General features: G+C 47.6%; 2 protein-coding genes across 10 annotated transcripts in view; one reads left to right on the forward strand and one right to left on the reverse strand.

Moving 5' to 3' along the window:
* Nucleotides 1-10976, forward strand: part of PAPLN (papilin, proteoglycan like sulfated glycoprotein) — a 43685-nt gene extending 32709 nt beyond the window's left edge. For all 4 annotated transcript variants that reach the window (XM_063091882.1, XM_063091886.1, XM_063091883.1 and 1 more), the window contains 6 exons: nucleotides 94-247; nucleotides 894-1031; nucleotides 1734-1861; nucleotides 1948-2056; nucleotides 4344-4510; nucleotides 8044-10976. In XM_063091882.1, the coding sequence (XP_062947952.1) occupies nucleotides 94-247; nucleotides 894-1031; nucleotides 1734-1861; nucleotides 1948-2056; nucleotides 4344-4510; nucleotides 8044-8219 (872 nt within the window). In that variant the 3' untranslated portion in view covers nucleotides 8220-10976. The remainder of the gene's footprint in view (nucleotides 1-93; nucleotides 248-893; nucleotides 1032-1733; nucleotides 1862-1947; nucleotides 2057-4343; nucleotides 4511-8043) is intronic.
* Nucleotides 10203-13012, reverse strand: part of NUMB (NUMB endocytic adaptor protein) — a 175554-nt gene continuing 172744 nt past the window's right edge. For all 6 annotated transcript variants that reach the window (XM_063091888.1, XM_063091891.1, XM_063091890.1 and 3 more), the window contains one exon: nucleotides 10203-12246. In XM_063091888.1, the coding sequence (XP_062947958.1) occupies nucleotides 11537-12246 (710 nt within the window). In that variant the 3' untranslated portion in view covers nucleotides 10203-11536. The remainder of the gene's footprint in view (nucleotides 12247-13012) is intronic.

Below are 13012 nucleotides of genomic sequence, written 5' to 3' on the forward strand. Positions count from 1 at the left end.
TCCACATGCCCCCCCGCTGGCCTCATGGCCCACCCTTCCTTCCACTCCCTTCTCCCCACAGCTCACACCTTGCATCTTCTGGCTTCATGACAGGGGGTGACATGGCCATGCTCTCTGAGGCTGAGCTGAGGCACTTCCCTCAGACCAGGGACCCAGTCCAGCGCCACAGTTCTCAGGACTCTGGCCTAGGGGGTAATGCAGGGGGCCTGGGGACCGTCTCCTCCTCACACCAAGGGACCGCAACCAGGTAACAGATCAGCAATGCCATCTTGTTCTCAGCCTCCCCCACCCGAGGGCCATGGCCAGTGGTCTTCATGGGTGAGAGGAAGGAAAGGTGTGTGTGCTGTGACCAGGCCTCACTGGCCCCTGCACAGGGCTCCATGAGTCAAGGACTAGAAAAACATGGCTCCCTGAGTGGGGCCTCTGGAGGAGGAAGGGGAACCCCATACCCCCAAGCAGGGGGAGTGGTGCAGCTCCTCAGGTCCAGGACTCAGGAACTGAGGAAAGGGAAGAGCACCCAGGGCTCAAGGGCCTGAGACGGCTTCTTGGAGGAGGGTCTGGAGCTGGCCTTGGGGAGTGGTTCCATTTACAGAGGGGAGGCGGAGGGCTGGAGGGGACGCCCGAGTCAAGGGCCTGAGGGCAAATGTGCAGGGAAGGAAGAAATAGTTGGAGGTGCTGCGTGATGGGTGTGTCTGGCCAGACACAGGTGGGGCAGTGGGGAAGTGGCTTTTAGATGTTACCCCAGGTAGTTATTGATGGTGACCACCATAAAGGGGTAGGAAGCTGACTTTGGCTGGATGGGGAGAAGGGGGCCATGGGGCTCATGCAGAGGTCCCCCGGGGAGAGGGGGAGGCAGTGGCAAGGGCCCCTTATGGCCATGGGCTGCTTTGCAGGCTGCGTCTGGACCGTAACCAGCCCAGGGTGGTAGATGCCAGTCCAGGCCAGCGGATCCGGCTGACCTGCCGTGCTGAAGGCTTCCCGCCCCCAGCCATTGAGTGGCAGAGAGATGGGCAGCTCGTCTCTTCTCCCAGGTTTGTCCAGCTCCTCTCCCCTCCCTCCTGTTCTTCCTGCAGCCCCACCCCATCTTGTGGCCACTGGGGAGGGGTTGTCACCCTGGTCATTCCTGAGCAGGACTCCCAGGGTTATGGAGAGAGGGAGAGCTGCTGGGCAAAGGGTTCCTTGGGCAGGGCAACACTTGGGTCTCTGGGCCCTTCCAGAGTGGGGTTAGCGGACAGAAATAAGATGCTGACTAACAAAGGTGATGGCTGAGGGAGGAAATGGAGTCAGAACACACATTCTGGTGTAATCATAATCGCTAACCTTTATTGAGCACATACTGAGTGTGAGGCTTGTTCTATCACATAACCTGCAAAAGAGCCATATTGAGGTAGGTGCTATTTTCCCATTTTACACACAGAAGCTTAACATCACACAACTCGTAAGTGGTAGAGCCAGGATTTGAGCCTACTAAATGAATATAGCAAAGTAGAGACCAAACCAAAATTATTTTGTATCTGAAAAATTGAAATGATTTATTGTTAGGCTTAAAAGCCAGACATTTTAAAGTAAATTAAAAGGCCAGCAGCTGGAGGCTGTCAGGGCCTGAGGCTGACCAGCCCTTTGGCCAGACCTCACTGAACAGCAGGGGCTGCTCAGCCTCTCACCAGGGACTGAAAGACCATGCCCCACCCAACCCCCCGGCCTGGAGCCAACTGACTGTGCTTGGTCCCCAGACACCAGCTACAGCCTGACGGTTCTCTGGTCATCAGTCCAGTGGCCATGGAAGATGGTGGCTTCTACACTTGTGTTGCTTTCAATGGGCAGGACCGAGACCAGCAATGGGTCCAGCTCAGAGTTCTGGGTAAGGTGACAACCTGACTGGGGCCAATGGCCTTTGAGGGCAGGTGATCTGTGTAGTGGTTGACAGTGTCTCTTCCTTGTGCCCAGGTGAGCTGACGATCACAGGGCTGACCCCTACTGTGACAGTGCCAGAGGGTGACACAGCCAGGCTGCTGTGTGTGGTGGCAGGAGAAAGTGTGAACATCAGATGGTCCAGGTAAATGCTTGTCCAGGCTATCCTGCCTTCAGACCTTCACAAACTCAGCTTGGGCGGCCCACCTTTCTGCCAGGGATGTTGCTGTAACTACTGCCCCCACCCCTCTTCTCCCATTCCTGCCTCCAGGCCTGGTGCCGGGGAGCGGGCTGCAGCACTGTTATCCCTACATGATGAAGTCCTACAGGACGGCTTGCTTTTCTGTTGGTTGGGTTTCTTAACCTCAGCTCTATGGACATTTTGGACTGGATAAGTTTTGGTTGTGGGGGGCTGTCCTGTGCATTGCAGGATGTTTAGTAGCATCCAGGGCATCTACCTGCTAGATGCCAAGCACCCCCAACCACAAATCATGACAATAAAAAATGTCTCCAGACATTGCCAAATGTTCCCTGGGTGGCAAAATCTCCTGTGGGGTTGAGAACCACTGGGCTACACTCAGCTTTGGAAATTTCAGCGGTCTTTTTCCCCAGATTAGCTGGTACTTGTTCATTCATTGATTCAGTGAACATTTTTTGCCCCCCTCCTTCTCTGAAATGTGCCAGGACTAGACCAGGTTCTGGGGTCGAGCTCCAGATGAGACCTGCCCCAAGTGCTGTCTCTGCAGATGAGCATGAGGCTGCTTCAGATCTAGGAGAGCTGAAGGAGTGGCTAGGGAGTTGATTTTGGCTGGGCCTTAGTGACTGAGGAGGGGAAAGGACATTCTTGGTGGAGGAAGCAGCCAGTGCCAAAGGTGGTATTTTAAAGAGGTTGCTAGGATGGAAACAGGCCTGTGCACTGGAGGGGAGAAGGGATGGGGATGTAAAGGTTGGCTGCCTCTTGCCTGCCTTGGTGCCAGGGGAAGGCAGCAGGGAGCCACTGGGGGTTTCTCAGCTGGTGCACTCGGTCCAGTGCTCCCCTGATCAGATCCTATCGTGCTTGTATCTTCAACTTGGCCTCTCCTGGATCTTCCTAGGTATAAACATGCTCAGGACTCCCCTTTTCAAAACAAAACAAAGAATCTGTATTTCCCTGTAAACAGTGTGCTTATGTTGTCACCACAGCTGTCCATACTGGCTGTCACCCCCCTACTCACTTCTCAGCCCCTGCTCCAGGGATACTGCCCTGGCCAAGGCCACCAACTACTCCACTGTTTCCTAACTCCCCTGGCCCCATCTCAGTCCTTACGTGACCTGTAGTGTTCTTCTGCTGACCACTTGCTCCTTCTTGAAATACTGTACCCCCTTCCCTTGGCTCCAGGAAACCACTGTCTTCTGGTGTGCCTCCAGGTCTGTCTTCATATTGTCTCACCATGTGACTTCACCTTGGACAACCTTGTACTTGTAGACAGGCACTTTCTGGGACCATCCAGTGCTGATACACCATCTGGGTCCAGATTCTGAGCTCCAGACCTCAAATCTGATGCCGCCTGGTATCTTACAGGCATCCCAAATTTGAAATGGTGGAACCATGTACCCCTCACCCTGTCCTGATCTCCCCAGCTTGGAGGGACACCACCATCATCTACTAACCCAAGCTAGAAACATTTGTTAGCCTTGATTTCTTCCTCTCCTCTACCTCCCACATCTGACCTTCACCCATCTCCCTTTATTTACTGTCTCTGTCATCTACTCTGGGTGTACCACGGCAGCAGCCACTTACCTGGTGTCTCTCCCCTTCCCACACTGCAGTCCAAGTGAAAATATCACGTCAGTCTCTGACTAGCTCTCACCCCTCTCTAGCCTCCCATGAACACTTCCCTTGCTTGCTCCAGCCCTGACCTTCCTTCAAGCTTCCTGGACTCTCCCTCTCCATGGGCCAGCTGCTGCCTCCTCCCCCACTTCCTCCTCAGATCAAGTCTCAGCTAGCCCCCTTCCTCAGGAAATAAGGCTTCCCTAAAGGCCTGCACCCCCTCCCCAGTGCCCTGGAGGCAGGGAGTGCTTACTGCTTGGATCATTTCATCCAGCATAGGGCCTGGTACCAAACTGCTGCTTAAGAGACCTTTGTTAGTGAAAAGCGAAAGAGGGATTCCTTTGCGGATTAGAGGCAAACTTACAGTAACTCAGCTCAGTGTGCTTGCTTCATGCAAGTTCACCTCACTTGTATTCTTTTGCTTTGATAGCGTTCTCCTGTCTTTTCGGTGCACCTGACCCAATTCTTCCTTGAGGTGAAAGGTCACTGTTTACCTTCAAGGGGAGGAGGTGGGGGTTGGCTCTGGAATGGCCTTTGATTGCCTCCAGTCTGTCTCCCGAGTCTCCTAGGGCCTGAAGACTAGAGGCCCTGGACAGCTCTCCCAGTGTCCTCTCCCCTCCAGGAATGGGCTGCCAGTGCAGGCTGATGGCCACCGTGTCCACCAGTCCCCAGATGGCACACTGCTTATCCACAACTTGCGAGCCAGGGACGAGGGCTCCTACACGTGCAGTGCCTACCATGGAAGCCAGTCAGCCAGCCGCAGCACTGAGGTGAAGGTAGTCCCACCAGGTAAGAAAGGCCTATCTGCAGGGGGTGGGAAGTGGCACATTTGCTTATTCTCCAGGGCTGGCTGTGTGCCATAAAAGAGCACAGGCTTTGCAGTCCAAGGGACTTGAGTTCAAATCCTACCTCACTGTGCCAGTTTCTGGTAGCATGACTCAGAGCTTAACCTTCCTGAGTCTCACTTCCCTCACGTGTGCAGTGGGACTACACCACTACCTGAGAAGGTTGTAATGAAGATGAAGGAAGTAATGCTTAGCTAGGCACCTGATAATAGCTTAATAGATGTTAAGTACTGTCACTTAGACTTAACTAATTTATCTTGAGAAATATGATTGATTGGAATTTCATTATAATAGTTAAGTCATATAGACCACTAAAATCTGTCCGTTCTAATCAGGATGGCAAAAAGTGGTCCTACAACTGAAAAGTGCCTTCATGGCCATTTGACCATATAATCCCAGAGCAGGGATTATCATCACCATTTACAAATGAGACAGGTATCCAAAGCACTTAGGTGGTGTTTCCACTAGTCACATAGCAAATTAGTGCCCCAGCTGGGACTAGAACCCAGGTCTTTTGATTCCCCATTTTTAATGTTTTTTTCACTAAACTATTACACCCGTTAATGGAATGTTACCTGCATTATTCAGTAATTTGATAGTTTAGCCTTATATTCTACAGCTCCTGCTCTGAGTTATATTTCAACAAATAAAAATACCATATTGTAAGATGCATTATTTTTCTACCATTAAGAAAATAAAATGCTGCCAATCAAATGACAATGCTAAGATACCATCACTTAAGATGCAGACCAATTTGAGAGGTGTGAGAATAAGTGTACCCGAGAATTGATGAAATAGTGTGTGGTGTAATGTTTAAACTCACAAGAGCTCTGTGTTCAAATAAGCCACCAGGAAAGGGGGAGTGGGAGGCTCTGCCTACCCCCCAGGCTGCTTTCCTATGTGTCGTCAGTCCTGGTTCACTGAGGGACTGAACATCAGGGCAGTGTCCTGAGCCAAGCTGCTGATTCTCACAGGCTTAGCACAGACCTTGGGGAGAGTGTGCCTGGACCCTTCATGTCTGCCAGTCTGAGGTGGGGACTGGGCACTGCATGAAGTTGAAGGTCTGTGGCTGAAATATTGCTTTGTGAGTGGGACTGACACGTAGGCTTCCAGTCTGTGAGCAGCTTAGGCAGCAACTGAGATTGGTGTCCCCAGGGCCCAGCCCAGTGCTTGGTGACTAAGTACGTGCATGCAAGAATGATGGCATTATCCTGGCAAAAGCACCACATAGCAGGGACTATTTTTTGCCTCTATAAGTGTCCAGAAAATTTATCTCTTGTCTACATATACTAAACTTACAAGACTTGAGACAAACCAAAATACAGATTTACTATGAGGAAGAGAGCTATTAAGAGGACCCAGATATTCATGTTTGTGATTAGCTGTAGATGTTTACATGGGAAACCAAATCATCATCAGAAACTTGCTTGATGACCAAGTCTAGTGGAGCTCCTGAATATGCGTGGTTGCCAAGCTGAGATGGTCTGATGAGACCTGCGTCCCAGACAGGACACTCATGGCCTCAGTCAGGCCGTCTGCTGGATGACTGCTGCCAATTTTAGATATTTTGGGGTACCTTTCCTGATGAGAAACTGTCCCTCTTGTTATCTGTATTCAATCCATTGATTAGGCTGCAGATGTTTTCATCCATTTATGTTTTTTGTGGGGTCACACAGCATGAGGCTGCCTCACCTTGCACCAGCTGTGGTTTGTTGGCATATTAGAATTACATTGTTAGATCAGGGTGTGGGGGTCTTGGGCTAGTCATGCTCTGGTGTAACGGATATAGTTCTACTGTGAGGACTTCTCAATCGTTTTGCCTAAAAGACTGGGGTGAGGAACAAAAGTACTGGATATTTTCTGTATGTAGTGATAAAACATAGGCCGTCACCCATTCTGGCCTAGCCTCATGTTTTTATTTATTTATTTTTTAATTTAAAAGATGACTGGTAAGGGGATCTTAACCCTTGACTTGGTGTTGTCAGCACCACCCTCTCCCAAGTGAGCCACGGGCCGGCCCTAGCCTTATGTTTTAAATAAGAGGGAACTATGCAATGGGGGTAAAAGAGCACAGTTAAGTGCTCAGATTTTAGCCATGGTTACTATGTGCCCCAGGGACTGTTTCAAGTACTTGACACAGGAGTGTTTTAACTCATTTAGTTCTTAGAACATCCCTATGAAGGAGGTGCTGTTATAGTCTCCATTTCACAGATGAGAAAACAAGAGACAGAGAGTTCAGTAGCTTGCCCAAAGTCACTTAGCTGATAAGTGGTAACTGGATTGCACAAGACAGTCTGGCTCCAGAGCTGGTGTGCTTAACTGCTATGCTGAGCACCTACTGTGAGAGGCCCAGGAGCTGTACCAGCTCAGACGAAGTTGATGCCAAAGGTATAGATTTTTCAAACAATGTGAATAAATGGCTTTGCTATTTATGTAAATGTAAGTAGTTACTACTGTGGTTATACTGATACACCAAACCTTTATAAGATTGTCCACAGGTTAAGTATGGTCTTTCAGTGGTATTTTGTTAGGGAACAAGGAGGGAGAGGATGTGAAGGTAAGCTTTCCCTAGCCCCGTGAGGTCTGACTTCAGGGAAGGTGGTGCTCAGGCCTAAGCCAAGCTGAGTCATGAGTTTCTTCCAGAAAGAAAAGAGGAGTTTAATATATAAGGCCATTTCAGTTCTAAGACACAGAAGCTCCTGGTAAATTCAGAGGGGTGGCAACAAGGGCTTTGTTCTCAGTATAATTAGGGCCACAGACAAGACTGTTTTCCTATCACCTTATCTAATATGCATTGCTTTCTCTAGGGGAAGTGGAAAAATTAGAAAAAATGGGGAAGATAAACTGAGGATTTTTTTTTTTTTTTTTTTGTCTTTTTTGTGACCGGCCGCACCGCGCTCAGCCAGTGAGCGCACCAGCCATCCCTATATAGGACCCGAACCCGTGGCGGGAGCTGCGCTCCCAGTGCTGCACTCTCCCGAGTGCGCCACAGGGTCGGCCCTAAACTGAGGATTTGAAAGCACAAAACTTTTCGGGTTGGAGGAACCCAGTGGTGAAAGGGAGAAGATAACACAGCTCTTGTTAACTCAAAATTTTACTTAGGACTGATCGTACCTGTTCTTCCTTCCAAACCAGAGGCCAAAGCAGTTGTCATCCAGCTTTTCAGGTCTCAATAGTAAGGGTATGGAATTAACTTCAAAAGATATTTAATAATGGTCCAGTCAGTAAATATTTGGGAATCTGGTAAGGGCTGTGCATGGGGCTAAGGCCACGGATGAGAATGGGAGGACTAGTACATGCTAAAGTGAGGCCAACAAGTCATAATCCCACAGAGCTTGTACACACAGGTGTTAAAAGGTTATAGAGTAACTGTACTTTGTTTTGAATCTGGCAGTTATGCTGCCGCTTTCCTTTGCAGGAAATGAAATGGCACATGAGACTCTTACACCACTTTCTCTCTCCCCTGTTGTTCTACAGCACCTGCCGCCCAGCCTAGGGACCCCAGCAGAGAGTGCATCGACCAGCCGGAGCTGGCCAATTGTGATTTGATCCTGCAGGCCCAGCTCTGTGGCAATGAGTATTATTCTAGCTTCTGCTGTGCTAGCTGTTCCCGCTTCCAGCCTCACGCTCATCCTGTCTGGCAGCAGGGATGAAGGATAGCTCCAGCCCCAGTTCCAAAGGTTATTAGGGCTGGGAAGAAGGGAAGATGGATTCTCAGCCTCCTCTCTCTGGCTGGCAAAAGGAGTCATCTTCCGGAGACACTAGCCCTTTCGAAAACCCAGCCAGTGTTTAGCCTCAGCAGCAGCCAGTACCAGCCTCCCTCTGCAGTCCTTAGTGTGCGCATCTCTGACATAACCATAGGCTGCTGCTGAATTGGCAAGAGGAGGAATCTGTTTGAATAAGGAGAACCTTTACTTTACAACTTCTCTTTGTAATTTCTGTTTCAGGATCAGTTCACTGCGTTTTAAAGCTGTCAGGGCTCTCACTTTATTTAAAGCTGGTTGGGAAGGTGTATAATGATTTCAAAGTTTACACCTATCTTATAAGGGGAATGCCAACTCCTGCTGTGTCAGGGAAGTATTCTGTGCTAGTGCTGTCTCATCAGGGGTTAAACAGTGTTCCATTTCTCTAGCCTCTCATCCTTCTAGGTAGTACAGCAGTCAGCTTCAAATCCTGTCTGTTTTCCAGGATTAACACATAATGCTTGTGAAAGCTCTCGACAAAGTGGAATATAATCTAAGGCCTCAGTATAGGGATTTGGGATGAAAGAGCTGCAGTTAGCACTGTTATTTGAGCATGAAAGAACTGGAAAAGCTCCTTACTTCATTGGGAAGCTGGACCCTGAAGCCCTCCTGAGGCAGACACGCAACACTGGCTGTGAAGGTTCGTCTGACACCTGTGTAAGGTTGACCAGCCTGCTCTGTACAGCAACAACGAGGATCCTCTCTTCCGTAAGTGGGAATCTGTGAAGCAAAATGTTTGCTACCAGAGAAAAATCAGACTATTAAAAACAGCATTAGCAAGATGGGAGATACCAATAGGGGGTGGGGGTGAGGGCAGTGTAAATAACAGGGAATGGTTTGCGTTGGAAGAAGTCATTCATCTTTCAGAACCTCTAATTCCTGATGCTACTGGATTCCTTGAAGTGGCTGGATTCAATGAGCTTCCAAGTCCCTTTCCACTTTAACCTTCTACAAATGCTCCAGAGGACTGCCCAATAACAAAGGTTATTCCTGGACACAGGAAAGGCATTACAGGGACTAAATCTCTGAAAGGTGGCTTATTACCAACACACTGGCTGGAAAAGCAACAAACTGCATCACCAGTGAGTGTACAGGTCGGACTACCTCTCATTCAACAAAGGAAATATGGGCCAGGGACAGACGTCTTTTTTTCTTTCCATTTATAAAATACTGAGGAACACCTCTTTTCATTTACCATGCTGGTTTTGCTATAGAAATTGGAAAAAAAGGGCTACTTTCTTGGACTCCCCAATTTAATTAAACAGGAATTTGGCCTATTGGCATAGACACTTGAGAAGGTAAGTTTCAGGTTGGCTTGTCCTTTGCAGCTAACCATTCTTGGAATCAGTCACAGAACAGCAGGCTAAGGTTATAGGTGAGAATAAAATTCACTCCAGACCAGTGGTTCTCAACCCTCTTCCTTATTGGGAGTTTAAAAAAAAAAAAAAATAGACTGAACTTGGGGTCCCCATCTCCCCTCCAAAATTTAGATTTAATCAGTTTAGAGTATAGGCAGGGCATTAGGATTTTAAAAGCTCACCAGGTGATTCTAATATGTAGCCAAGGTTGAGAAGCACTCACTGGTCCAGCCTTGGGGTGGGGCTGAGATTCTGCATTTCTAATCAGTTCCTAGGTGAAGTCCATACTGCTGTTCTAGACTACACTTTGAGCAGCAAGACCTGATTTTAGAGATGCACTCAGGATCAATCAATGCCTAAAGTATGAATGAAAATATGCATTTCAAGGATGTACTAGTCCCAATAAAACATTTCCTAACTACTAAACTAGGGATCCACAGCAGCAGCAGAATGGAAAGAGAATAAGGCCAAAAAGAACTAAAAGTAACTTACTTTGCTAATAAAAGGGAAAGAACAGCCCTTCATGGTCAAAAGGTTCTACCACGAACATTTATTTCTGTTAAAGCAGATTATAAATTGTCATCAGTACAAATATATATAACTTACATTTGATTGTAAGGCCAACGTTCAAAAGTAAAAATGAGATGGGATCTCGTGTTGTTACCCGAGGTTAAGTGGCTGCTACTAGCGATGGGATGTTCTGCTCACCAAAAGGGGGGATTCAGTGGGGGGGGCACACAAAGCTAATTAAAACCAGAATTCCCATCCCCACAAAACTTGTGGGAACAAAATTTAAAGGACGAAACAAAACCTGCTAAGACCCACATTAAAAACCAACACAGTAACCTGCGTTCCCTTCTGTGGATATGATTATGTCATTGTCACTTTAGTGTTAAAGGATTAACATAAGGAAATTGCAACAATATATAAAAGAATACATATTCTCTATAAAGCATATTTAGATTGATTCCATTAAAATAATGACATTAGAATTTCATCATAGGTTTAAAACCAGGACAATACTGCTCTTTTTCTTTATTTAAAACTATAACCTAGTGACTGTATTGGTCATAAGCATGATTGTTGTTGCAATGTGCTACTTACAATGAATGATGGCAAACAAGCTAGGGATCCCGTCTGCAACCTCCAACATTTCCTCTTTCTACTTCAATAGGCATCAATGATAAATCAATCTTATGTACAATTTCTTACAACTAACCCTTTTACCTTTGGCAAGATTACTTACAGCTCATACAACTTTTTAATATCGAACTATTTAAAATATTGTAAATGCATAAAAATAAAGATTTTGGCTTTTTTGATATATATTTATAATATTCTGTTACTCAAAATAGCTCTGCTGGGCAGTGGCTGATGTGCCTTCCTGGGAATTCTGGCAGCACAGCCTTCCTCTCTTTTCCCCAGCCTGAGCTACAAACCACTCTGTTCTTGATCTCTATGCCAGGCCAGTACTGAGAGGAGGCAGATGAATGGCCTGAAAAAGAAAGGGAGATCTTTTGCTTCCCGTTGTGTTTTATCTTCCAGTAAATGTGCTTTTTATATAGATTCCTGTTCAGATACTTCTGCCTCTCTGTTGCCAGAGATTTGTAAGGGGGTGAAGGAGGGAATAGAGAGGGCAATATTTCCTTGACTTCTTTAGCCTAACTGAAAGATAGCTCTTCTCTAGGAATGATTTTTCCCACTTCTTTCAAAATCACCCCCTACTGAACTGTGTGCCTGAATTTATTCCTTGGGACCTTTGGGATTAGCAAAAAGTATATTGATGAAGACAAAGTCTCCTTCACTCCTTCGACCTCCACCCCCACCCTTGCCTAAGTATGGACAAGACACATAAACCATAGGGACTGCTTAAAGTTCAATTTCAAATGTCTTCTGTAAGTCACTGGAGAAAGGGTTGGTAGGGGAGGGGTTAGTACGCTGTTTCGACTTGCTTTCTAATGCAGCCCACTGAGCTTCAAAAGGATCCACTGGGCAGGCGCCTGCAGGAACCTCTATGTGCTTGTCTCCTGAGGCCAACCTGGCATCGTCTACACCATTGAAAGCTGCAGAACCGTTGAGGTGCTGAGCAGGAGGCTTAAAGAAGGGACTGGTGGTAGCACTGCTTGTCTCATACTGAGGGAATGTCTGTTGCTTGAGCAGGCTGGGTGATTGATGGGGGTGGGCAGCCTGAGGATGGCCTGCAGTGCCAAACACATTGGCTACCATCTGGGAGGGAGTGATGCCCACCACAGGCACATTAGTGGCTGGATAGGGCATCCCATTGGCCACAGGATAGGACTGGGCAGGGACAAAGGCTTGTTGCAGGGGTGGAACCACACCCACTGGCACGGGCTGAGAAGGGAGGAATGCATTCCCTTGGAAAGGCGGTGCTGGCTGGGAGATGGCAGTGGGTGGCTGGAGAACTGGCTGCAGAGGGGCAGCTGAGGCCTGGGGCGGCTGAGCCCGGACGCTCTTAGACACCTCTTCTAACCAGCGGTCGGCCTCAGAGGGAGTGCGTCTATGACCAGCCTGGAAGAGACCCGGAGAGGCAGCACCAGAAGATTGACCCCACTCGGTGCCTGGAAACACAAAAGAAATCAGAGTTAGGGGCATCTTTTTTCACCTTTTAACCTTGGTTATCGGAATGATCCTAACACGTGGAACAAGTCCCCTAATGGGATATTTTGTGGTTTTGGTAGGTGGGAGGAAAGTATTACCATATGAGGAGATTTTGTGGTAGGGCAAAGAGAACCTGTCAGACCATGCTGCTGTCTTAGCCACATTGAGAAGCTGTCTAGATATGGCTCAAATGCATCATATCAAGGCAGCTGGCTGGGATCAGAAATACCTCTCTGCTGCCATGGCTCATCCACAGTACAGAAACTAGCTTGTGCCTACTTTACAGGGCCTGAGGTGATTCCTCTTCTGCTCTAAAAGAGCAAAAAGAAAATAACCAGTGACCTGGCCATACCTTGCTGGCCCCTGTCTGGCTTCCAGGCATATGTTGTCTTCCTGGTGATTTGCCTTTATTACTATTTTTAAACTTTTTGGTTTTATAGTTAATAGAAGTTCATTACAGAAAAACTAAAAAATACAAAACAGCAAAAATAAAGTGCTTTTTGTAGCACTTTTTGGGGAGGCAGGGTCCTCTCTTCCTCCACCTCACCAAATCCAGTGATGAATTCTCCGGGGGTGGGGCCCGGGAATTTGTATTTTATAAAAGCTCTCTGGGTGGTTCAGTTCCATAGTCCTAAGAACTATCAGTCTAATTTCTTTTGTTCCTCTTCTTCACCATCTTTTCTTAATAGCAGTTTATTTCCATGAGAGAACATACTTTTCCTAAAA

The sequence above is a fragment of the Cynocephalus volans genome, chromosome 3 (assembly GCF_027409185.1).
Source record: "Cynocephalus volans isolate mCynVol1 chromosome 3, mCynVol1.pri, whole genome shotgun sequence".
NCBI classification, from domain to species: domain Eukaryota; kingdom Metazoa; phylum Chordata; class Mammalia; order Dermoptera; family Cynocephalidae; genus Cynocephalus; species Cynocephalus volans.